The 24,026-nt window shown below is 39.4% G+C and overlaps 1 protein-coding gene across 1 annotated transcript in view; it reads right to left on the bottom strand.

Annotated features, from left to right (window-relative positions):
• The window catches only part of KCNK4 (potassium two pore domain channel subfamily K member 4), a 576,554-nt gene that overhangs the window by 40,868 nt on the left and 511,660 nt on the right, over positions 1-24,026 (bottom strand). The window contains exon 5 of the mRNA XM_044075806.1: positions 13,521-13,707. Coding sequence (XP_043931741.1) covers positions 13,521-13,707 — 187 coding nt within the window. The remainder of the gene's footprint in view (positions 1-13,520; positions 13,708-24,026) is intronic.

Below are 24,026 nucleotides of genomic sequence, written 5' to 3'. Positions count from 1 at the left end.
TCTCCCCCTTTGAAATTGACTTCATTCAACATTCCTCCTTGCTACACCTCCACTCCTTCATGTGTTACTACTTCTGGTTTCACTATATTTTATTGTCACACCTTAGTTTCCTCCCTGTAACTGTCAAGATTCATTTTTATCCTCCTCTCAGATACCCATTGCTCAAGTTATAACACTAAACATAAATTCCCAACATTGTTTAGTTGACAGACATGTTGTTCACCTTCTTTAATCACTGCCTTAAGTGTTGATTGGCCTCTGTTGACCCTGACAGTTTTCACTTTCCTCTGTCTATAAGAACAGCCAGCAGTCCCAGTTAAGCATCAATTTATCTCCCAGTTTATTTCTTTCCATGTCAGTCTTGCACTCATCAAACTAGTCGAGTATTGTAATGATGCCCCCCATCTCTGTAGTTATAGTTTGTAATTCCTCTATTTTTTAATAATCCAATTTCTCCTATTCCTTTAGCACCTCCCCCCATTTTTTTCTGGCTGCCATAATGTGGATGCTTGTGATTCTGTTAGAGCTCTTCCTTCATCTGTATGTTGTGGGATCCTCTTAAAACCTATATGACATCCTCATCTTTCTTCTTTCCTCTCCAGTTCAGTTTGATGACTTCTGCTTCCTGAGCTGTTGCAGCCCCCAAGTCTTCCATGTCTCTTCCTTCTCCAGCTTCCTGTTTACCAGTGATGTAACTGGAGGAACAGCCTCTCTTACAAGTCACTGATGTTGCTGTTCATATAACCTGACTGGCCAATCTCCTTCTTCATCCTTTCAAATTATTGATACTTTAGCCCTTCAGCCATCTTTGATATGTTGATTCTGAGTGTAGTATCTTGGGTAATATTAATAATGTAGTTTCTGACCTCCCATCATCTTAACAATCTCCTGTTGTTTTGCTTTACTATCACCAGCATGGCACAGAAGCTAATATATGCTTCAGCCCCTGCCTAGCAAATGTCGTAACTAGCAATTTCAAGCAATCTCCTCCAAGCATGCAAGTCCAAATAAAAAATCAGGAATGATTTTTATTTGAATTGTACTTAGTCAAGACTGTTTTTTTGTCAAACATTTCCAGTATTCATTATTTAATTCCATAAGCATGGAAGCAGTGCAGTGTGTGTCTGGGCCTTCCTATAATTAACATGCAGCATATCCTACCTGCCTTTAGTTTTAAATCATCTGATTCTTCCAGTGATCTTGTTTTTTATTTGTAGATTTATGAATTCTGCAAATTGATGACTTTGAATCTTTTCTGCTATGTCAATAATTCTGGGATTGATTCTTATCAATCAGTTTTTGGAATGTCATTTTTCTGTTTTAGCATTGCCTTTTCTCACCACTAACCCCTTGCATGTAACCATTCCTTATATTTAAACTATTTTTTTCAAGTTAACAATGTCATACTCCATTTCACTAACTCAATTTTGCTGTTCTTGCTCTAAGAATTTCACTGCAATTGTATCTGCAGTCAGATATGTTAGCAAAATGATTCACTTTCTGTCTTAGCATAGTTATGTCAGTCCCATCTCAAAGGGCTACTATATGGTCTGTTTGGTCCTTTTGTCATTCTGCCCTCCTATACTTCTCTATCTGCATTTTTCCTCTGTCATTTTCTGCATGTTATTCTCCAGGCTTGAGAAATCTTTAGATTCAAGCAGCCAATAAGTCTAGGTTCAGGCCACATACCTTGTATGCCATGCCTTTTGTTCAGTATCATGTCGTGGAGATACAGCTTAGAAAAGACTCAACATACTTTTTAATATATATATATATATGATTGAGTATGGATTTCACTATTGTAGTCAGATAACATATTTAAAGGATTCTCATAAACAATAGCTAATAAACTACAGATCAAAATCAAGGCTTGTATAAGCACAAAATTCTACAGAAGAATGAAAGGAAATTGAAAAAGTATAGATATCACTGATGTCTCAGAAGTCACGTTCTTTGAGAAGTAAAAGACATGGTAGGTATGCAAGCTGTAGGAATGATGCCTGCTGGGAAGCAGACTTAGCACTGAGAACATGAGAGTGGAGGAGAAGGCATGCTAAGAGGAATTTTGTGGAGTGTACCCTTGTTTACAAGAAGAGAAGACAAGAGAATAGACATAAGTTATTGGTGGTTAAAGCAAACACAGTGTCACCTTAAGCATGTACAGCAGTAGAAGCTTTTTTTTTATATGTGACAAAGGTTTTGAGGGATATGAGGAATTTCATAATGGTTGCTTAAATAGACCCAGATGACAGATAGAATATATATGCTATAATTGTAGGAGCACAATAGCCTAACAACATTGAAAAGGGGTAGATTAATTTAGCATCATGGAGACAAACGTGCATATTATATGATAGCAACAGAGAACTTTACAGGAAGATGCTTCCACTGAGGATCATGACAGATTACTGGATGAAGAATAAGACATGTTCATTTTATAGAGAAGGGCTTTTGAGCATCTCGTGCGATTTTCTACAGGTATATAACCAGGATACTGTCAGGTTGGCAGTACTGACGATGAAGGACAGAGACATACTATAAGTAAACATCAAGTCTGAATTCAGGACTTAGTTAAAACCTGTTCTCAGCAGTAGGCCAAAATTCTGATGCATCAGTCTCACACAGATAAGACTGTAAGATTTAATAGACAGTGTAAGATCCAAGGTAAATTTAACTGCCTAGAGGCGCTTGCCAGTCCAGAGGCAGTGATACACGTAGTGAATGCTGGAGGTATTGGGTTGAAAACAGGAGCTAGTGTTTTCCTTTCATGTTTACAAGCTTTAAAAACAGTACCTGTGTGTGTGTGTGTGTGTGTGTGTGTGTGTGTGTGTGTGTGTGTGTGTGTGTGTGTGTGTGTGTGTGTGTGTGTGTCTGTGTGTCTCTGTGTGTGTGTGTGTGTGTGTGTGTGTGTGTGTGTGTGTGTGTGTGTGTGCGTGTGTGTGTGTGTGTGTGTGTGTGTGTGTGTGTGCGTATGTGAGTGTGTGTGTGTGTGTGTGTGTGTGTGTGTGTGTGTGTGTGTGTGTGTGTGTGTGTGTGTGTGTGTGTGCGTGTGTGTGTGTCTGTTTCTTTGCTTTTGTGTGTAATTTGACATTATTGCCTTGCTAGGGGTTCCTGAAAGAAAAAATGCATTTAAGGAAAATTTCAACACCTAACTACATAGGGGCTCACGTTAGACCAGAAGCAGTAATACCAGCATTGAGCGCTGGGGGTCCTGGGTTCAAGTCACAGACACAACTAACATTTTCATTTAATGTTTACAAGGTAAATCTAAGCTACTGGATTCTGATGTCAGGACATGAAATAGCCTGGAGTGTATGCAATGACCTGCAGTCTAAAGCTAAGAAGCATGTCCCAATAGTAGAACCTTAATTTATAAATACTTAAAAGTAGATCTGAAGGTAACTACATTATAACTGTATTGAAATATGTATTTCCCATTATTGCAATCTCTGAAACCACTGAGTGAAAAAATAAGCATAGCGGGACCTAGACTAGAGTCCATAAATGACAGTTTGGATGCACTACAAATTCAGTAAAGTATGACAGTTTGTACCATCTACAAATGTACAGTATTTATTGTGCCAACAAAAAACATCACTAACATTAAAGGAGACTATACATTTTCTTCAAGAGAAGATTATAGTTAATAAGGTTTGATACTCTTTGTTCTGGTGTAAGAACAACAGGAATATCCCCTTCAGGTTAGTAATGTTATTGGTGATGAATTTTCTATCATTTTTCTTTACATTTGAAAGGTGTATAATCAAATACTTATTAAATAGTAACATTTTCTAATAAAATCTATCTCACCATCTGCAGAGTGCAAATGTTCAAGATTCAGTCCATTTGATTTATTTTCAAAATATTTATTCTTTACCATTTAGATCATTTGAGGGTACTTAAAAATCATCTTATAGTATATTGCCTGTTTTACTTACTGTAGCATTTTCCTCCATTTGCATACCACTACCTGATCATCAGCTATGTGGCTGCACCATTTTAACTTAAGGTACTATCCCATAGACTGGGACCACACTAATGGTGGGCTAGTCACGGAAGTGGAGCACAGCATACCCTCAACTTCTTAGCACAAGAAATCTTGGCAAATCCAAAAATAATGGGGAGACAAAGGCCCCAGAAATAGGAACAACTTTTAAATATCACTCTTATAAACTTAGAAAGTTGCTAGAATAAAAGGTTTCATTTTACCATGCATTTTTTGAATGAAATGAACTCAAAAATACAAATGCCTGTCATTATTTAATGACTTCAGTCCTTCCTGGTTTGCAAGAAAAACACAAATTTTATGGGAAATAGACCAAAAATATGAGGTAAAAATGTGGCCATTCTGGGAAAATCTCAACCCTCCTGATTCTACCAACTTGGAAATACTAGTGTCACGCCTCCACCTAAACACTAAAAAGAGCATTACCATTATAGTTGCCTATATCTCCCATGAGAAAAAACACTTCCATAATTGAAAACCATTTTTGCTGGGCCGCCTGCACATATAACCAGGAAATACTAATCTTAGGTGACTTCAACCTAGACTGGGCCACCTGTAACTCTGACAACCCTACCAACTTTGTTAACCTTTTCAGGTTCTCACAATTAATCTGTTCACCAACCAGAACTGACAAACACAGTGACAAGCATTCAATCCTAGGTTGGACACTCACCAACCGGCCATCCCTATGTTACCACTTTGGCTGTCTCCCAGACTCTCTTAGCGACCACATGCCCACCTATCTTCTCAGACAGAAAATATGCTCTACCAAAAACACCATATATAAATATATCCATAGCAAAAGAAACTTCTCCATCAAAACCTTCAACTCACTCCTAAAACAATGTGACTGGACCCCCTTAAAACACCTACAGTTAGATGATGCTCTCCAGTACCTCAATAATAAATTCCTCAGTATTTTTAATTCTCTGGCCCCACTTAGAAAAATGCATGTCAAAGCAAAACCAAGTCCATGGCTAAGTATAGATACTAAACAGATCATGAAACAGAGAGATAGAGCCTGGTCACACTATCAATCAACCAAAAGCCAAACTTCCCTCCAAAGTTATCACCAATTAAGAAATTTAGCCAAAAAACACATCCATAGTGACAAAAAATCTTACTGCACTTTAGTCCAACAAAAACATCAAAATAATCCTCAGAAATTCTGGACTTCCATAAAACAACTCTTAAACCCAGGACAAACCACTACTCCCACCCCCAACCTTCCTAATACCACTGAGAACACAGCAACCCAATTTAACTCATGCTTCATTAAGTCTATAATGTTCCTATTAAAAAAACATCACTCCACTAACTATTCCAATACGTCTGCCCCACATCCCATTTCTTTCTCTATTAGACCTATTTAGATCAGCTTCATAAAAATTGTCCTAATACAAATAAAACCCACATCACCTGCCATAGATCTACCTCCTAATGAATTTCTCAAAATAGCAGCAGACTCCATCTCATATCCAGTTTCCCCTAGTCATCAACCATTCCATCTTTGAACAACATGTCACAAAACTTTGGAAAATCTCCCATATCTTCCATATACATAAAGAGGTACATCCCCAGAATTAACTACAGGCCAACTGCCATACCCCCCAGCCAAAATTCTAGAAAAATGCATACATTCACAACTTCTGCCCTATCTACTGTATAATAACCTTCTCGCCAGCTCTCTAAATGGTTTCAGACCAAAGTACATCACCTCAACCGCTCTCTTAAGCTTCACAGATATAATCAAAGAGCACAGAAACAGTGGTAAAATTGTATCATCCATTTTCTTTGACATGTCAAAGGCTTTTGACATAGCATCCCATCAGAAACTACTCAACAAACTTTCCATGATAAATCACTCCCAATCAGCCATCTCATGGTTTCATAGCTACTGGTCTGAATACCAAAAATTGTGAGGTGGCAAAATAAGATCTTAGCCCTGCTGCCTGTCTCAGGCAATTCTGAGACCATTACATTTTACTATCTTCACCAATAAGCATAGTAGTGCATCCCACCTAGCAACAATTGTACAGTATGCAGATGATTCCTCCCTCCCTGAACTCCTGGATAGAACCCAAAAAGCTTTCACATACATAGAACAGTATCTTACTGAAAACCAACTTGTACTTAACCCAAACAAGACAAAAATTATGCTTTTCTCAAATAAAATAACTTCTGAGCCTCCATTCCCTTTCTTCATCCTCTCCTCTAACAATACCAAAATTAAAACAGTTGACAATACCAAGTTACTAGCAGTCACAATTGGCAACTCACTAAAATATGACAAACACATAGTCCTATCCATTAAAAAGGTCCACATTAAACTTTCCTAACTCCTACCTCCAGTCTATTGCCAGAAGACATCTGTTATCCACTCAATTGTATGTTTCTCCTATTTTCACAAATCTTTGAAAATCTGACCTAAACAAATTAGAAGCCTACTACCATAAAATAGCTAGATTTGCTATTTACCTCCCTAACAGATCACACCCTTGCACAGCTCTCCAACAACTAAAATGGACTGACTCACCAAAATCTGCTATCACTTAATCAACTTAAAATTGCCCACACCATTATATACCAACCAGATAACTGCCCTGCACTTAAAAAATTAGTTCAACCTAACTCAAACAGTTGAACGCTGCAATCATCCAATTACCTTCTGCTAAAAGTCACTAAAAAGTAAAGTTGTGTACACTTACCATAAATGTAGATGTTCGAGTGTATTTACTGTTGCAGTCATTACATTTGGGTTATCCTGCTGGCAGGTTGCCCTCAGCTGGCCTGAATTCCAAAGTCTTGGGTCCTGCGTCAGCTGCTGTTGCCCCTTCCCTCACGTCAGGTCGTCAGGGGTATAAAAGAAGCAGCTGACGCCATTTTCTTCGTTTTTTCTTGCCCCAGATGTCAGGTTCCCCCTAAAAGGGGTAGCCATACTCTATATATATATATATATATATATATATATATATATATATATATATATATATATATATCAATAAATGCAGAAATATAAATTTTACCTTCATCTATAAGCAAATACACCACATAGATTGTATAAATCAGAGAAGGAAAGATAAGAAAAAAGGGGGGTGGTGGGTGGGTAACCAGGACTGCAACAGTGAATACACTCGAACATCTACATTTATGGTAAGTGTACACAACTGTACTATGCTCTTCGTGTTTCACTGTTGCAGTCATTACATTTGGGTAGAGTCCCAAAGCTATGGTTGGGAGGCTGGAGCTAGACAGCAGTAGAAGAAGCTATAAGGCCCTGCAGAACTGCAGTGGCAAAGCCTGCCCTGGATTTAGAGTAGAGTGGCAAATGATAAAGCTTTGTAAAGGTGTGCACTGAACTCCAAGTAGCTGCCTCTAAAATGTCCCTGGTTGGTACTCCCCTGAGAAAGGCTGCTGAAGTGGCTGCAGCTCTGGTGGAATGTGACCTAATGCCCTTAGGCACCGGTTTGCCATGGTGTAAGTAGCAGAAATGAATGCAGTGGCCTAACCACTTGGAAATAGTTTGCTTTGAGATAGCCTTTCCTTGTGATCCTGCAGCATATGCCACTAGTAATTGCTCTGTCTTCCTTGGTTCTGTCCAAGTAGAATCTCAGCTGTCTGTGTACGTCCAAAGAATGCAGAATTCTCTCCCCCTTGTTCTGTGGTTTTGGGTAAAAAGTTGGCAAATGAATAGTTTGGTTTAGAGCCACACTGGACACCACTTTAGGCATAAATGTTGGATTTGTTCTCAGGGAGACCCTGTCTGGATGAAAAATGAAAAAGGGTTCCACAGCCATGAGCACCTGTTGCTCTGAAACTCATCTTGTTGAAGTAATTGCTAGGAGCAGAGCTGTTTTCCAAGATAAAAACTTAATATCAGCAGTAGCAGCTGGCTCAAAAGGAGGCAGGGTGAGCTTTTCCAACACATAGTTGAGGTCCCATGTAGTTACTGGTAATCTCCTTGGAGGCCTTACATTTTTGACCCCTCTGTGGTACTGCTTTAATAAAGGATGAGAAAAAAGTGGTGGCTCTGCATTGTAATGAGCTGAAATGGCAGAGGCATGAATTTTAATAGATGAAAAAGATAGGCCTTTGTCCAGCATCTCAGTTAAGTATTGCAAAATCTGAGGAATATTTGGCACAGCTGTATCAGTTCCTTGTGCCTGGTTCCAAGCACAGAATCTCTTCCATTTTCCAGCATAAGATTTTCTAGTACTAGGCCTTCTGGCTTCCAAAATGACATCCATCACAGCTTTGCTGAGAGGTGTGTTTTGTATGACTACATTATCTGCCATGCTGCCAGGTTTAAAGTCCTGAGTTGACTGTGCAGGATCTGATTGTTTTGCTGGGACAGTAGATGAGGTATTTGAGATAAGGTCCAAGCTGGGCATTAAGACAAGTTCCTTAGTATTGGATAACAGTACTGATGGGGCCAGTCTGGGGCAATCAGTATCATCTTTGGCTTCTCCTGTCTGACCTTTAGGAGTACCTTGGGGAGGAGAGGCAGAGGGGGAAAGGCATATACTGATAGGTTTTTCCAGCTGAAGGATAGGGCGTCCACTTTCCATGCTTGTCTGTGATAAATCCTTGTGCAGAATCTTTTTAGTTGGTAGTTGTGAGGGGAGGCAAATAGATCTATGTCCGGGCATGCCCATTTCCTTGTTATCATGCTGAAGACTTGTGGATCCAGCTGCCACTCGTGGGGATCCATGAAGTTTCTGCTTAGTTCGTCTGCCAGAGTATTTTTGCTTCCTGGCAGGAATTGTGCCTGCAGATGTACTTGGTAAGTCAATGCTGTGTCCCACAAAGTCATAGCTAGTCTGCAAAGGGGGTAAGAATGTGTGCCCCCCCCCTGCTTGTTTATATACCACATGACCGTGGTGTTGTCTGTCTTTATCAGTAGTTGTCCTGGACGGAGTAGGTCCTTGAAGGTGGTCAGGGCATTTTGAACAGCTAGCATCTCTTTTTGATTGATATGTAGATGCATTTGGTTTGAGGTCCATGTTCCCTGAATGCATCTTCCTGCCATGTGGGCCCCCAGGCATAATCTGATGCATCCGTTGTTAGTGTCTGCCTGGCTGGGGGTAATGTGAATAGCTGTCCCTTGTTTTGGTGACAAGCCTTTGCCCACCATCAAAACTCCTATTGCAGGCAGGGAATGAGAGTAATTATAGTTTCCAGGCTGTGGCAATGTTGAGTCCAAACACCTTTTAGGTACCATTGAAGTTTCCTCATATGCAGTCTTGCATATGGAATTAGTAGGATGCAGGATGCCATGAAGCTCAAAGCCTGCAGAATTTTTCTTGCAGATAACTGGGCCTTTGTTGCCAACATTTTGAAATAGGTAGTCAGTTGCCTTTGTTTGTCTGGCATGAGATAAGCCATCTGGGCAGTTGTATTTAAGCTTGCAGCCAGGAATATTATCTCTTGAGAGGGTATTAGTTTTGATTTCTTTTTGTTGACTGTGTACCCTAAGCATGTTAGAAGTCTTTTCACAAACACCAGATGCTGTAGAAGAATGTCCTTGCTCTCTGCTTGAATTAGACAGTCATCCAAGTAAGGATATATTTGTATTCCTCTTTGTCTGTAGAATGCAATTACTGGTGCCAGGCACTTTGTAAAGACCCTGGGTGCAGTAGATAAGCCAAAGGGCAGTGCAGAGAATTGGTAATGCATTGAGCCAGCCTTGAATCTGAGGTATCTTCTGCATATTTGTCTGATTGGGACATGCAGGTATGCCTTTTTTAGGTCTAAAGTCACAAGCCAAGTGTTCTTGCCCAGCATGAGCAGAAGCTGCTGCAAAGTCAACATCTTGAATTTTGGTATAACCAGGAATGTGTTCAGAACAGATAGGTCCAGTATTGGCCTCCAAGCCTTGTCCTTTCTGGGTACCAAGAACAGTCTTGAGTAAAATCCTTGTCCCTGCTCTTGCTCTGGTACTTGTTGAATGGCCCCCATGTCCATGAGGGATGAGACTTGTTTTTGTGCCTCTGCCCATTGTTTCTTGGCAGATCTGGCCAGCCGTTTGCCTTTGGCATGGTATGGAAATGGAACTTGTAGCCTTGTGACATGATATTTAGAACCACTTGTCCTGGGTTATAATGTACCAGTTTTGAGAAAAAAAGTGCTAATTTTCCCCTTAAGGGTGCTGCCAGGAGATAAGTGCTTGGTGCAGGCAGGGGGAAGTCATTGGGACTGTTTCCTGTATGGTTGTGATTTGTCTTCTCCAACTTTGGAGGTAGAAGCACCCCATTGCTTTGACTTGTATGAACCTTGTGCCTGGGATCTGCCTCTAGGCCATCTGGATCTGCCCCTTTGAGGTCTGTCTGACACAGGAAAGGACCAATTCTTTGTTGGCCAGTGTCTACTAAACCTAGGTGGCTGTACTTGTAAAAAATCTTTGACCGTTTGCATAGATTTAGCTTTGTCCTCCATTTTCTTTAACACCTCTTCTGCTTTAACACCAAACAAAGTATCATGCTGTAAAGGTGCATCTAATAATTTAACTTTGACATCATCAGGCAGATTTTGTTCCTTTAACCAAGCATGCCTCCTAATTACAGAGCCCGTAACTGCGGCCCTGCAGGAGGCCTCCAAAGAATTAAAACCACATTACAAAGTATGCTTTCCAACTTGTTCAGCTGCATGCAATAAATCCTGCATTTCCTTGTTTTCTGCACATTCAGAGTTTAACAACATTCTGTTTAAGCAATGCCATGACATGTTGCTGATATTTGAGCATATGAAACTGACAGTTTAAGGCCCTCATAGCCAAGGTAGCAGATGTGTAAACCTTTTTTTCCCCATCTATCCAGTGCCCTAGAATCTCTGTCAGAGGGGGTAGGGTTTTTTGTAGTGGAAGCCTTAACTCCTTTGGGACCCTGAGAAATAGTCTCTGGGTCTGCAGCAGGGTTTTTAAAAAGACATTTATGAGAGTCAGGAACCCTGTAATATCTGTCAGGATTAACAGGAGCTGGAGGTAAGGAGTCAGGTGTAAGACTGGACTCCGAAAACACATCATCTACAACGTCTAACAGGTGGAATGGCTAGTGGCCTGTGTTGAGGTAGTAAAAAGAAATCCCTGAGCCTCTTTTTAGATTCTGAAAAATCTTGGCTCTCCAAGTGGAAATGCTCCCTCATGGTATGCAAGGTTTCCCCAAAAGAGTAGTCCTCTGGAGGAGAAGCTGAAGGTATAGATTCTTCACCATCAGAATCCTCATAAGGGGGAAGAGAATATTCCTGATCAGAAGAGGAATCAGAAGAAATGGAAACCTGATCTGAAGATTCATAGTCAGTCTCTTGCCTAGGCCTCTTATCAGGAGGGGGATGGGAACCCCTGATCAAGGTAATCAAGTCTTCGGCCATTTTGACCATCTGTTTTTTGGGCATAGAGGCCTGACCATGTGGCTCTTGAGTTTGTTTCTTTGCTTTAGAAGGTGTTTTAGTCTTTTCCTTTGAATCTGAAGTTGGTTTCATATAAAGATGTTTAGGTCTGAATACACCCTCAGAAGCCGGTGCCTGCTCAGCGGCGCCGGACCCATCTGAAGGAATAGTATCCGAGGCTCCAATACCTTGAGTTTCCAGTGGCATGGCCGACTCCACGTGGGAGTCAGTAGCGGCCTGCGACTCTAAAGTAGCAGGCATCAGGGGCTGCGAAGCTCCTCATTGAGAACCGGCGACTGGCTTAGGAGAAGCTTCGTCATCGGTTTTGGGCCTCGGTTGTCTATCTCTCTCCTTTTCTTTGCGTTTTTTGTGAACGCCGGTAGTCGGATGGCTATCCGACAACATTTCTGGATAATTAAACCGGCGTCCCAAATAGTTTAAAGCAAAATCATAATGATGCTTAATAGTGCATTGGTTAAATCTAACACAAAACCGACAACCAGAAACGTTGTGATCAGGGCCTAGGCAAGGAATACAGTAAGAATGAAAATCCTTATGAGGTATTTGCTTTCCACAAGAAATACAATTATTTACTTTTTCTGACATCGGTCTGGAGCAAGAAAAAAGTTTCCCCAATGGGGTACTTAGCTTTATTGAAGACTTAAGATCTGAAATTCGAACACGAAAATCTCAGGCGTCGGCCGACCGGCACTTGCGAACCATTTTTGCTTTGGGCACCGCACGGCAAGAAAGACTGAAGAAAACGGCGTCGGCTGCTTCTTTTATACCCCTGACGACCTGACGTCAGGGAAGGGGCGACAGCAGCCGACGCAGGACCCAAGACTTTCAAATTCAGGCCGGCTGAGGGCAACCTGCCAGCAGGATATAACCCAAATGTAATGACTGCAACAGTGAAACACGAAGAACATCCAACAATAGTTTCAGAGATTCTCTGTTCTCAAACCAAATAGCAAATCCTGGAACTCCATACCCCAGCATATACGCAACACTAATAACACTTCCATATTCAAATTTCTTCTCAAGGAAGACCTAACCACCAATAAGTGGCTGTGCTCCTGCGCTACCCCAGGATGATCTGGCCATGCTCGCCTGCCCCACCAGCATCCTTCCTCCTAAACCTATATAGTCTCTTCACATCCTATCTTTTATGCATATATATGTTTACTCAAACACCTATAACCTATATTACACTTGTCTATGTGATCTCCTTATATAGTTTTCATTTGAGTCTTGTACAAATAATGAAAGAGAATAAGCTATGTTGTAATCAGTCATGTTGTGCTTTTACAATTTCTACTTGTGTTGAAACAGTTTAGCTATGTTTGCAAACTGTCATGCTATGTAAGTACAATTTCTACTTGCAATCTTGTAAACTGTGATGGACCTTTTCTCCCCAGGCCTGTGCTGAAAACAGGCTTCTGGCCCAGTCAGACCTTCCTGGTAAACAAATGTAACATAAAATAAAATAAAATAAATATGGAGCAGGGTAGCCTGCAGCATCCTGTGTGTGTCATGCATGCCAGAGAACTTTTTGGTATGGCCTAACTGGGCAGAGCTAATGACTTCACATGAAGCACTGCATGTAATCTCTGTTAGCTCCACCTCCCCAAAATGTAGTAGTTTAACTGTAATCTGCTCCTTGATAATGGCACATCCCCATCAATGGGAATGTGTCTTCATCACAGGCAGAAAACTCTCCATCTCAGAATAGCCGAGCCTGCAAACTTGGTCTTTCCCATCCCATCCTTCTCCAACTCCTCCAGCACCCAAGCCACTAGTCAATCTCGGGTCATCTGGGTCGTAGTTAGGGCTCAGTCCTGCTACCCATCAGATCCGGAACATACATACTGTAGCATTTTGATTGGCAGTTTGTTTAGTTTAACTGCTGCTTTGATAAATGTTCGAATAAGTAGATCAATATGAATTAATCTTTTATAGTTAAAAATCTGAAGCTTGAGAAATCAAGTGACACTTACTTTGGCAACAAATGTTAGATAGGATTCAAGCCTTCTTAAAGCCACTATAAAGCAACTTTGTACCTGAGCCACAATCTTCACTGTAAATGTAATGATTGAAATACCCCGACATTAGAGAGAGCTGTTTGCAGTACCTGCTACATAATCTCCAAAGCCAATTGTGGTTAAAGTGATGACAACAAAGTAAATTGATTCCAGGACTGTCCACTCTTCAATCCTCTGGAAGATAACGGTTGGCAAAAACACAAACAAAACGCAGCCAAACAGAATGAAAAGCACAGCTGAGATCACTCGGACAATTGTGGGGCTTACCCTCCATTTCTGTAAAACACAGAATTTAAAGTTAGTGCAGCAAACACAGTCAGATAAAATTCTTGTTTAATTTATTACACTTGCAGTAGAAGACTGAAAATCTTGAACTAACCACAGAAATTATATAATTTTATAGTAAATATTTTACTTTATGATGTACTAGTTAGGGAAGGAGAATATTTTCTGGATCCTTTGTCAGGCATGTAACCTACACTAACAGCATGTATTTTCTACAACTTGTAAGTTATCCTTCTCTTATTATTTATTTTACATTTGTTGACCAGGATTGTCCAACTGAGCTGAAGACCCCTTTTTCAGTGGAGGTCCGGGGAGAAAAGCTCCAACATATTACACAATTTTCATGATAAATTAGCATTAAACAGCAATGTTACAGGATTATTACAAGTAGCAATACAATGTTATACAGTGTCAATAATCAGGAGTATAGCATAACTATTTCAAGATGTATAAAAAGAAATATGTCATTAAGATGACTATAGTTTTTGGGGTAAGTGGTTAAAAAACCCCAGTAGAAAACAAAAACAAAAAAAACTAAAAAAACTGAAGTAAATATACGTTTGTAGGTATGGTACATTGGTATTTTAATACCAAGACTTTCATCTAAAATAATATTTTTAGGCGCAGGTATCATGTTTTCTGAAATTATTGATGTTAATATCAATGTTTCCAACTTGGTTTAGAAAATCTTACATGCATCTGTATGGTAAAATTATAAGAAATGTTGCCTTACTGTGCCTTTCCTGAATACTAAAAACTCGACAGGTAATACAAACCTACTTGTAACACATTACCATCCTTTCCTTTTACTGGGTCACAAAGGGATAGACTACGTTATGGTTTTATTAATCCAAGAATAACACAGAAAGAGGTTATCATGTATTTAAATCAAATACTATTATGCGGCAACAGTATTACAGACAACAGATTTTCTACATTTTACTAGACACAAAGTCAATGTCAAACTGGTTGATCAGAAATCAGATGAACAATTGGAAAAACTGACTCTTCTTAATAGGGAGGACAATGTCTTGTTGCAGATTGTTGGCATGTAATTCCAAGAAAAGACAATCGAGTTAACGTCTTCATTCACACAACTCTACACTTCCAAGTAGCTACAGTGAATGTGGGTAAAAGTCTGACATAAAGCCCTCACTGAAACTATCAATGCCACTTAGGAAGTTTTGTCTCCAATAGCACATACCACTACAAAGAGCAAATCCAGTAAAGAGACAGAAGATGCTTGCAAGCCTTGACATATTTTAATTTACACATTGTATACATACACGTGGTGGTGCTGCGGTAGCATTGTCGACTTACAGTTAGACGTTGCTCGTTCAATTCTCAGTTAGAGCGTCTTCTGTGTGGCGACATGCGTGAATGGGCGTTCCTTCATTGAAGGTTGTGCGTTAGGCCTGGCAAGCCAGCACGTAAAAAAAATCTACTGCCAATCATTAGCGGACAGGAGTTCCGCTGTGGCGACCCCTAACCGGGAAAAGCCGAAAGAAGAAGATGTATATATATACATACACACACACACACACATATATATATATCTATATTTATTTATTTATATATCTATGTGTGTGTGTGTGTGTGTGTGTGTGTGTGTGTGTGTGTGTGTGTGTGTCTATATATATATATATATATATATATATATATATATATATATATATATATATATATATATATATATATGGGTTTACCTGATAGCACCGACATGCCAAAACACAGACAACAAATTAACTGACACGACAAAACCGAAAAAAAAGAAAGTTCAAAAACACGAAACTTCACATGCCCAACAAACCACAATCCCAACAATCAACAAAACAAATACGTTTCCCGAAAAACACACACACAACACAAGCACACCAAAAACCTTACAAACCTACACTAAACCTTACATACACAACTATCCATGCACTATCCTTAACCCAAACCCTAACCCTAAGGTCCATCACTATCGCACACTTACCTTACCCGCACCCTAACCCTAACTCACTTAATCCGACCCTAACCCTTAACTCTGTCACTATCGCACACTTACCTTACCCCCACCCTAACCCTAACTCACTTAACCCACCCCTAAACCTAACGTCCGTCACTATCACACACTTACCTGACCTGCACCCTACCCTAACGTCCGCCACTATCACACACTTACTTTACCCACACCCTGATCCTAACGTCCGTCCCTATTGCACACTTACCTTAACATGTCAGTGTTCTCAGCGCTGGGATTCTCAACTGTCGGTCTTGTCCATTGTTGATCTTCCGGTGTCGGTGTTCTCGTCGTCGGCGTTTAGAAATGTTGGCGTTTTCAGATAGACCCATATATATATATATATATATATATATATATACATATATATGTGTATATATATATATATATATATATATATATATATATAGATATATATATATATATATATATATATATATATATATATATATAGACACACACACACACACACACACACACACACACACACACACACACACACACACATATATATATATATATATATATATATATATATATATATATATATATATATATAAACATGGTTCCAAGTCATCACACCTCATATATACATTAACAGCTCATTTATTTATTTATTTATTTATTTATTTATTTATTTTACAGTTTGTTTACCGGGATAGTCCATTAGGCCAAGAAGAACCTGTTTTCAATGGAGTTCCGGGGAGAAAAGCTCCATGTCAACTATATAAGATAAAGACAATGCATTCACACAATGCATAAAGATTTACAGTTGAAGTGAAAAATAAAGTTAAAAAGGAAGAAACAAAAATGCATGCACATACATTTATATAAAAGTCAAAAAACATTGGTGCCTATTGCTGTTATGCTTTACCTCTCGAGGTTTCATCCTCAGCTCCCTAACATGGGGACTTAGCCACAACAACCCTTGCTGATATATGGTCATACTGTCTTGATCAAAAGGAATACAGAAACACTGTGCTATAGCTGAATATAGCATAACTCTATGAAATGTGTATTCATATAAGTAGAGACAAATCATCTATTGATCAAAAGCTTTTACTTTATTTAAAATGTATCCTACCCATATGTATATCTATCTTTCTCTCTGTATCTGTATAAATATTTATAGATGTAGATAGTGATAAGTATATATCTATATGTAAGTGTCTCATGAAGTATCAAATCTTCACAAGAACGAGCATTCAAAGAGCGATCACTTTAGAGTGAATCTAAACTGATCAAAAATCAAATCTTCACAAGAACAAGCATTCAAAGAGCGATCACTTTAGAGTGAATCTAAACTGATCAAAAATCAAATCTTCACAAGAACAAGCATTCAAAGAGCGATCACTTTAGAGTGAATCTAAACTGATCAAAAATCAAATCTTCACAAGAACGAGCATTCAAAGAGCGATCACTTTAGAGTGAATCTAAACTGATCAAAAATCAAATCTTCACAAGAACGAGCATTCAAAGAGCGATCACTTTAGAGTGAATCTAAACTGATCAAAAATATAAAAACTAAAGTACATTTCTTGTAGGGTGGCAAGCTCCCTGCACCTACCACTCAGGTACTGGGTCCCACACACACCCTATTAATTATATATTCAGAATCTGAAATCACACGACAGTGGGGTAAAGGCAAACTCCCTTACCCTGCTCCAACAGCAAAAACTACATTTAAAAAAAGTTCATTCATATGGGCGTTCACTTTTTTTTACAAAAGGAAAAATGTCTTTCAATCTATAAGCATATATATATATATATATATATATATATATACTTAGCAAACAGCTAAGTATGTTGGTTCTCTTACACAGACTGTACAACAGTCTATAGTAAACTGAAAGTGTACTCACACACAGACTGACTGCGGAAACATTGTAGTGAAGATATCGGAAAATATACATACTATTAAAAGACAGAGAAACATATTTTGTTTTGGGAGAAAACTCCATTGCAACTGCATGTGGGTGGCAGTATCCCCATACTTCTTTTAATTAATTATTCTAAAATAGAGGCAGTACAACCTCACATAAGGGAGTACTCAGTTTTAATTAAAACTGACTACTCCCCTTCCTCAGAGGTTACATAATCTCTGAGTTAGCTAGCATAAGCAGAATATGTGTGTGTGTGTGTGTGTGTGTGTGTGTGTGTGTGTGTGTGTGTGTGTGTGTGTGTGTGTGTGTGTGTGTGTGTCTGTGTGGTAGATGGGGCTTCCTCCCTGCACATAGTAATATGAAGTAGCTTGCTCTGCTTTTCAGTGTTGTCAGTGGTTCTAAAGAAATTATAAACCTCTGCTTATGTATTCCACACTGATATTTTGCAGCACTAAATGTCCACTGTTTGTGCAAACATCCATGTGGCAATTTAGCAAGAGAAATCTTGATGAGTGGATGGGAAATAGAAAATTCACCATGGCAATCACTCCAGTGGCTCTACTCGACAGAGGCACTAGGAATTAAGGTTGAGTGGCATGATGCCAGGGTAATCCTATGGGCTAGGCTTGTAAAGGCTTCAGGGCCATTAGCTTAGTACACACCTATGAATCTATTTGACATCAGCTTTTCAAACTCCTAATTTTCTACCTGCTCTGTGATTTGTACGATGTGTTCAGTGGTCTCATTCAATTCATCTGTTTTTTGCTAAAATTCTGTGTTTTCTTCATCAGTCAAGTAAGCTTATTACTACATATCGCAGACAATTATGGTCAGCCTCTTAATCATAAATTATTATTTTAGTTTTATTCTTGAACAGATAAAAAGGGAATCATCTGTCTCAAGTTTCACTCAATGCCAGTTCCTTTGTATACTCTTTTTAAAATAAAAAAATATCATGGTCATGATCAAGAGAGTGACTCTATTAATCTATATTATGCCTGTGCCCTGGCCCAGTAATCAAGGAACCTCAATCCTCAGCACTAACACCAGTGAGAGATGTGCACATTGGGAGAATGACAAGTACACACACAGTAAAGTACAATTTCGCTTAAGAGCCCACAGTGATCACAGTCTGTCTGGGGCTGTTTTCTCTCTCTTTCTCCAGATCTTCAATAAAACTCCCCACTGGCACAGCTACAGGGTTCAGATCTCAGCCATGTGGTCAAGCCAAAACCTCCAGCATCCTGTCTGTCCAGCCAGTGCTTCATGTCCCTGTCCAAGTAGCCGACACACACACTTTGAGATTTGATTTATGTACAAACACACAGACACTCCTGGGGAAGGCTGACACAGGTTCACTAGCTATGCCCCCTTCTGCCCAAATTATAAGGTGGTACTCACTGCCACCAACCACTACTATCAGCTACTATAAAGGCCCTTAACAAAGAGTGTCAAATTCTACTGTGTAATGTTACTGTTATCTAATTGGTAAGTGTGGCCAGAACTTTTAAGGCTATTCTAGAGTGGCTTAGACAGTATCACCAAATACATATGCAAGTACTCCGAGAGCTTAAATATCTCTACACAAAACAGCCACAGTTAAAAGGTTTAAAAATATTTGATAATAAATAATAAAAACACCAGACAATACTTATGAACTCAACACAGTGACAGCAGAGTTTACAATCACAGGAAATACTTTAAAATAACAGTAGGACAGTTTCACATAAATATAGAAAACATCTACACTAATCTTGCTATATTCCTATCTATCTCTAAGAGAAACTATGTTCTAAATAACTTACTTACAGAGCAAGGTAAATGCTGGTGATGTGTTCAGATCCAGAGACTAATACAAAATGCACTCTCTCTGAGATAGTTCTTAAATTGATAATACGCATTACTGCTGAATCATCTCAGATTACATCATTTTTGTCACCTCTGCCTAGTTTCCCAGGCTAGCAGGAACTTAGATTTTTAACACATCTCTGTTAAAAATACTTATCATTCAGAAGCTGATAATTCTCTTTTAGAAGCTTGCTTGAATCCAAAAAGTCGTAAAACAACTACCTTGGAAACCTGTAATTACCTCTGTTTCCAGACAATAGAAAGAAGCCCCTAGCCTAGACATCCTGTCTCTTAGCTGGGATAAACTAACTTTATAACACATTGTAAAACTCTTTACTTGTCAGCTTATTTTCTTAGAGTTTTGCCAGTTAACGCTGTATATTCCAACTTTTACTATGAAACCATACATTTGCATTGGCATATTGTTTATACACATTTCTGCGCTTTTCCGGCAGGGTCACTGTGGTTACAGTCTTGAAGCTCAGAACAGAACATATACTTTTCTTACATTTTTTAAGGCAAGCATTCAAATCATATTACTATTCACAAATGACATATAATTATTTACAAAATTCTATCTAGCTGGGCTGGCAGTGTCACACAGACAGTCAGAAAAAGTACACCTGTATTGGTCATTATTTTACAGAGCTGTCAGTGCAACTTAGGAATCAACCTGCTGAGGTATCATGTTTAACACAGTGTGTATATATTTTATACAGGTCAGAAAGTCTATGATAAAGTATTATATAGTAGGGTGCAGATACTCGGCACCCTTCCTGTTGTTGCCATAGACAGTCAGTCATATGTAATGCACCTACACACAACATGGATTTCTCCTTCTCTTCAAATATGATTTTTGTACCTATGATATGCCAATACCTCCAAGGTTATACACAATAAATTGTTAATCTGCTGTTACCCAGTCATAATGTGGACATATATACAGTGGACTCAACACATTTGATAATAAGAATTCAGATCAGACACATACATTTCACTCATCCCTACATGCTGACATGCTGTGGCTTTCTTTGAGTAGTAAGTATTAACGTTTGGCATTTTTGTTCTACCACTGTTGTAAATTTGAGTAACTTCTATTTGCCCTGATCCCCTTCAATAAAACACACTACACCAAAATGGCATTTGATGAACTTTTATTAAACTTCCAGTAACATAACTTTATTGAATCATTTCAGTTTATCAATCACAAAATGAACATCCTTGTAACCATTCATCAGGGCAGTGTATCCCCATTCACCCTGCCCAAATAAACATTGTCACCACCTCTCACTTATTCTTAATTATCAAAGAAGTGTCCTACCACCCACTTTCATTCCCCAAGCTCCTTGCATCAAACACACAACACCAGAGAGGGAACAGAAGAGGGTCAACCCTGTCATTCTTCACTACCTACCGGGCTGACCCAGGCTGCTACCTCTCACCTACTGCAAAACTTTCACTAAACCCTCCAAAAATAAACCTAAGTCCACATTAAACAAATCTAAATCAAACTCATTCAGGTGCACTCTGAATCAAACTGGGAACTTGTCATCAAAGTCCCTATGTTCTATCATTTGAATACCCAAAGTAACCAGTTGCCTCACCAGCCTACAATTAACGAACCACTGAGCCTACTCTAAAGCTATGAACCTACCAGCATTCCTCCAAAATAAAGTTGGTGCTATCTCAGGACACACAAAGCACATAACCAGCTATAACTTCTTCAAAGTACCCAAATTCTCTCTTATCCTATATACCAATTGCTGCTTTGGAACTATTCCCAAGTTATTACCTGCCAAATGTACCAATAATACTCAAAGGAGCCCCCTCTGTAACTGTATAAATACAAACTCATTCATGACCTGATTCCACATGAGGCCTCTGATATTGTGCCATATGACTGTCCACCCAAAGAAATGCAATCCCAGTTCATTGCTAGCTAACTGTGGCCCACTTCACCTCCTAATGAATATATGAATGACCCAGTATGACAATCTCCTTTCCTTAAAAAAAAAAATAGTAATCCAACCACTTAGCCAATTATCTAATATAAGACAAAAAGGTATTTGAAGACTAATGACCCATCCTCTTAATAACCTCAAATGATCTGCCTTCCCTCTTTAAATCCAAGACCCTTTCTATGTGAAAGGAATGAGTGGAAAACCTCTATTCTGGAAAATCAATGCAATAAAAAGCTCTTCTCATCACATATACAAACTGATTACCCATTATCACCTTACCCCCTCTCAACAGAAAAAAACAAGTCTTGAGGATTCACCACATGAGTCTGCAGTAATCTCCTAGCCCAACCCACAAGACAGAGTCAATCATTTCTATCTTTCCCAAGAACTATCTGTGTGCCTTTCTTAAACTGATCCATTACAGAACTATGCAACCAAATGTGCACTTTCACAGAATATAACATGACACCCCCCCCAAACTAGTAACCCCAACTACTGTGACACCCTAAACTCTTTATAATACATCCATATGGATAACGTCACCCACAAAGCATAATCCGCTAAATCAACAGCCACTAAAGCTAAACTCCACAACAAAACTTTCAAAACCTGTCTGGTCAACACTTGCTGCTTATCCACATTCACTCCAGCTTCTCTACCCCATCCCTTTAACATACAAGCAACTGTGTAGGACTTAATGAAATCAAACAACCCAGCCACCAGCATAAATGTACTGATTGTGGCCATATCCACCTTGACTGACTGAACTGCCTTATCTTGTACCCAAGCCTGAGCCAAGTATTGCAATAACAGCTCTTCTGACCAAACTCCCACTTCCTCAGGCAGCTGCAAAACAAAATACACCTTCCTGGTGGATGCTGCCCAAGACTGCTGCACAAGCCATCTGGTTGCCTCAACACAATCTGCCACACATCATCTGGCAACACCCTCAGCTCACCCGCTGTCTCTGGAGCTAACTGATGAAACCTGGAAAACTGAAAGCAAGACAAACTATCAGCAATCCCATTCCACCCACTACATGCACACCTGTGAAAGAAAAATTAAACACCAAGCTCTGCAAAACCAGCTTATGTAACACTAACAATAGTGGTCGAGACTTCACTTTATTAACCTGTAAAACCTGGACCACTGCAATATTGTCTGAAAGAAAAATAACCCTCTTTCCCCTCAACTGTTCCTGCCAAACCACAGATGCTGCCCAAACTGGCTTTTACTCCAAAAAGGCTACATGTTTCTTCCACTCATACTTTCAATCCATCAGCCAATGAGCCACAAACCATTCCCACCGAAAAATGCTTCCATTCTGATACACCCTGTCATGTCTGTCAATAATTCCAATTCCCCTTGACCAACACATTCCATCCGCTAAAATGAGACACCATTAAACTGCTCCAAGAAGGACAACTACAATGTTAAATCAGCCCACACCAACTTACCAATCCTTACCCAATGATGTTTGCTTTTCCCCCCTTTAACAAGAAAGCCATGGACCTACAAAAGGTACAAACTGGGTGAACTGCCTGACATGCAAATTTCAGAAGCCCTAAAAGCGAGATTACATCCTTAATCCTCACTTTGTTCTTGAACTTCACCCATCCAATCTTTTCCTTCAAACGTGTTATCTTCTCAACTGGTAGACAAAACAAACCACATTGTGCATCCAATAGCAAACCCAAAAACTCCAGTGCCTTAGCTGGATCTTCCAACTTCTGCATAGCCAATGGGACAGCCAATTCTTCACACAATCCCCAAAAACTCTTGCATTCCTTGCAATGCTCCCCCAAAACCCTCACATACTATTAGGAATTCATCTAGGTAATGTACCACCCTCTGACCCATTGGTGCCAAATCCAATGGAGTGTAGTGCGAAACTTCTTAAAAGTAGTGCAGGCTACTTAGCATCCCATCGGCATAGCCTTGTCAAAATAAAACTTGTTTCCAACTACCATGCCCAATGAAGGACACTCTTCTTCCCACACCAGCAATAATCGAAACACAGATTCAATATCCACCTTTACCAACCATGGATTCTTAAACCCCTGAAAAACCTACTCTGCATCATCCAAAGATGCATAGCTCACCTTGGCATCTTCTACTGAAATAAAATCATTAACAGAGTTCCCTTTGGTATAAATAAATGGTGAATCAAATGAAATTCACCGGCTGGCTTCTTAGGAACCAAGCCTAAAGGCAAGACCTTAAAACTGCCAAAGGGGGGGGCTGTCAAGAAGGTCAATAACCTACCTGCCCAATGTTCCTTCACTACTAAACCTTCCAAAATATCTTCCTTCCCAAGCACTGAATGCAAATTCTTACAGACTACTCCATCCTCTCCAATCCTTGATTTAACAGAAAAGCACAAAAAAAAATCATTAATTAACTCCTCCACAACTGCCAAATAAGGAAATTGCTTAAGCATATGCTGCAATACCTGCGCCTTAATGGGAGAATGCATCCCCTGGTGCTCCCCTCATCCCCCAAAAGGATACTCCCACTCTCTGCCTATGAAAATTTCCCCATACCTCACAGACTTTGAAATTTATGAAACAAAGATGGTAACCCACCTAAGTTAGTCAAAGGCAAACTTGGACT

The sequence above is a fragment of the Protopterus annectens genome, chromosome 6.part1 (genome assembly GCF_019279795.1).
Source record: "Protopterus annectens isolate FY-2018-M chromosome 6.part1, PAN1.0, whole genome shotgun sequence".
Classification (NCBI taxonomy): Eukaryota; Metazoa; Chordata; order Ceratodontiformes; family Protopteridae; genus Protopterus; species Protopterus annectens.
Note: the sequence above shows the minus strand (reverse complement) of the source record. Positions and strands in the feature narration are given on the sequence as shown.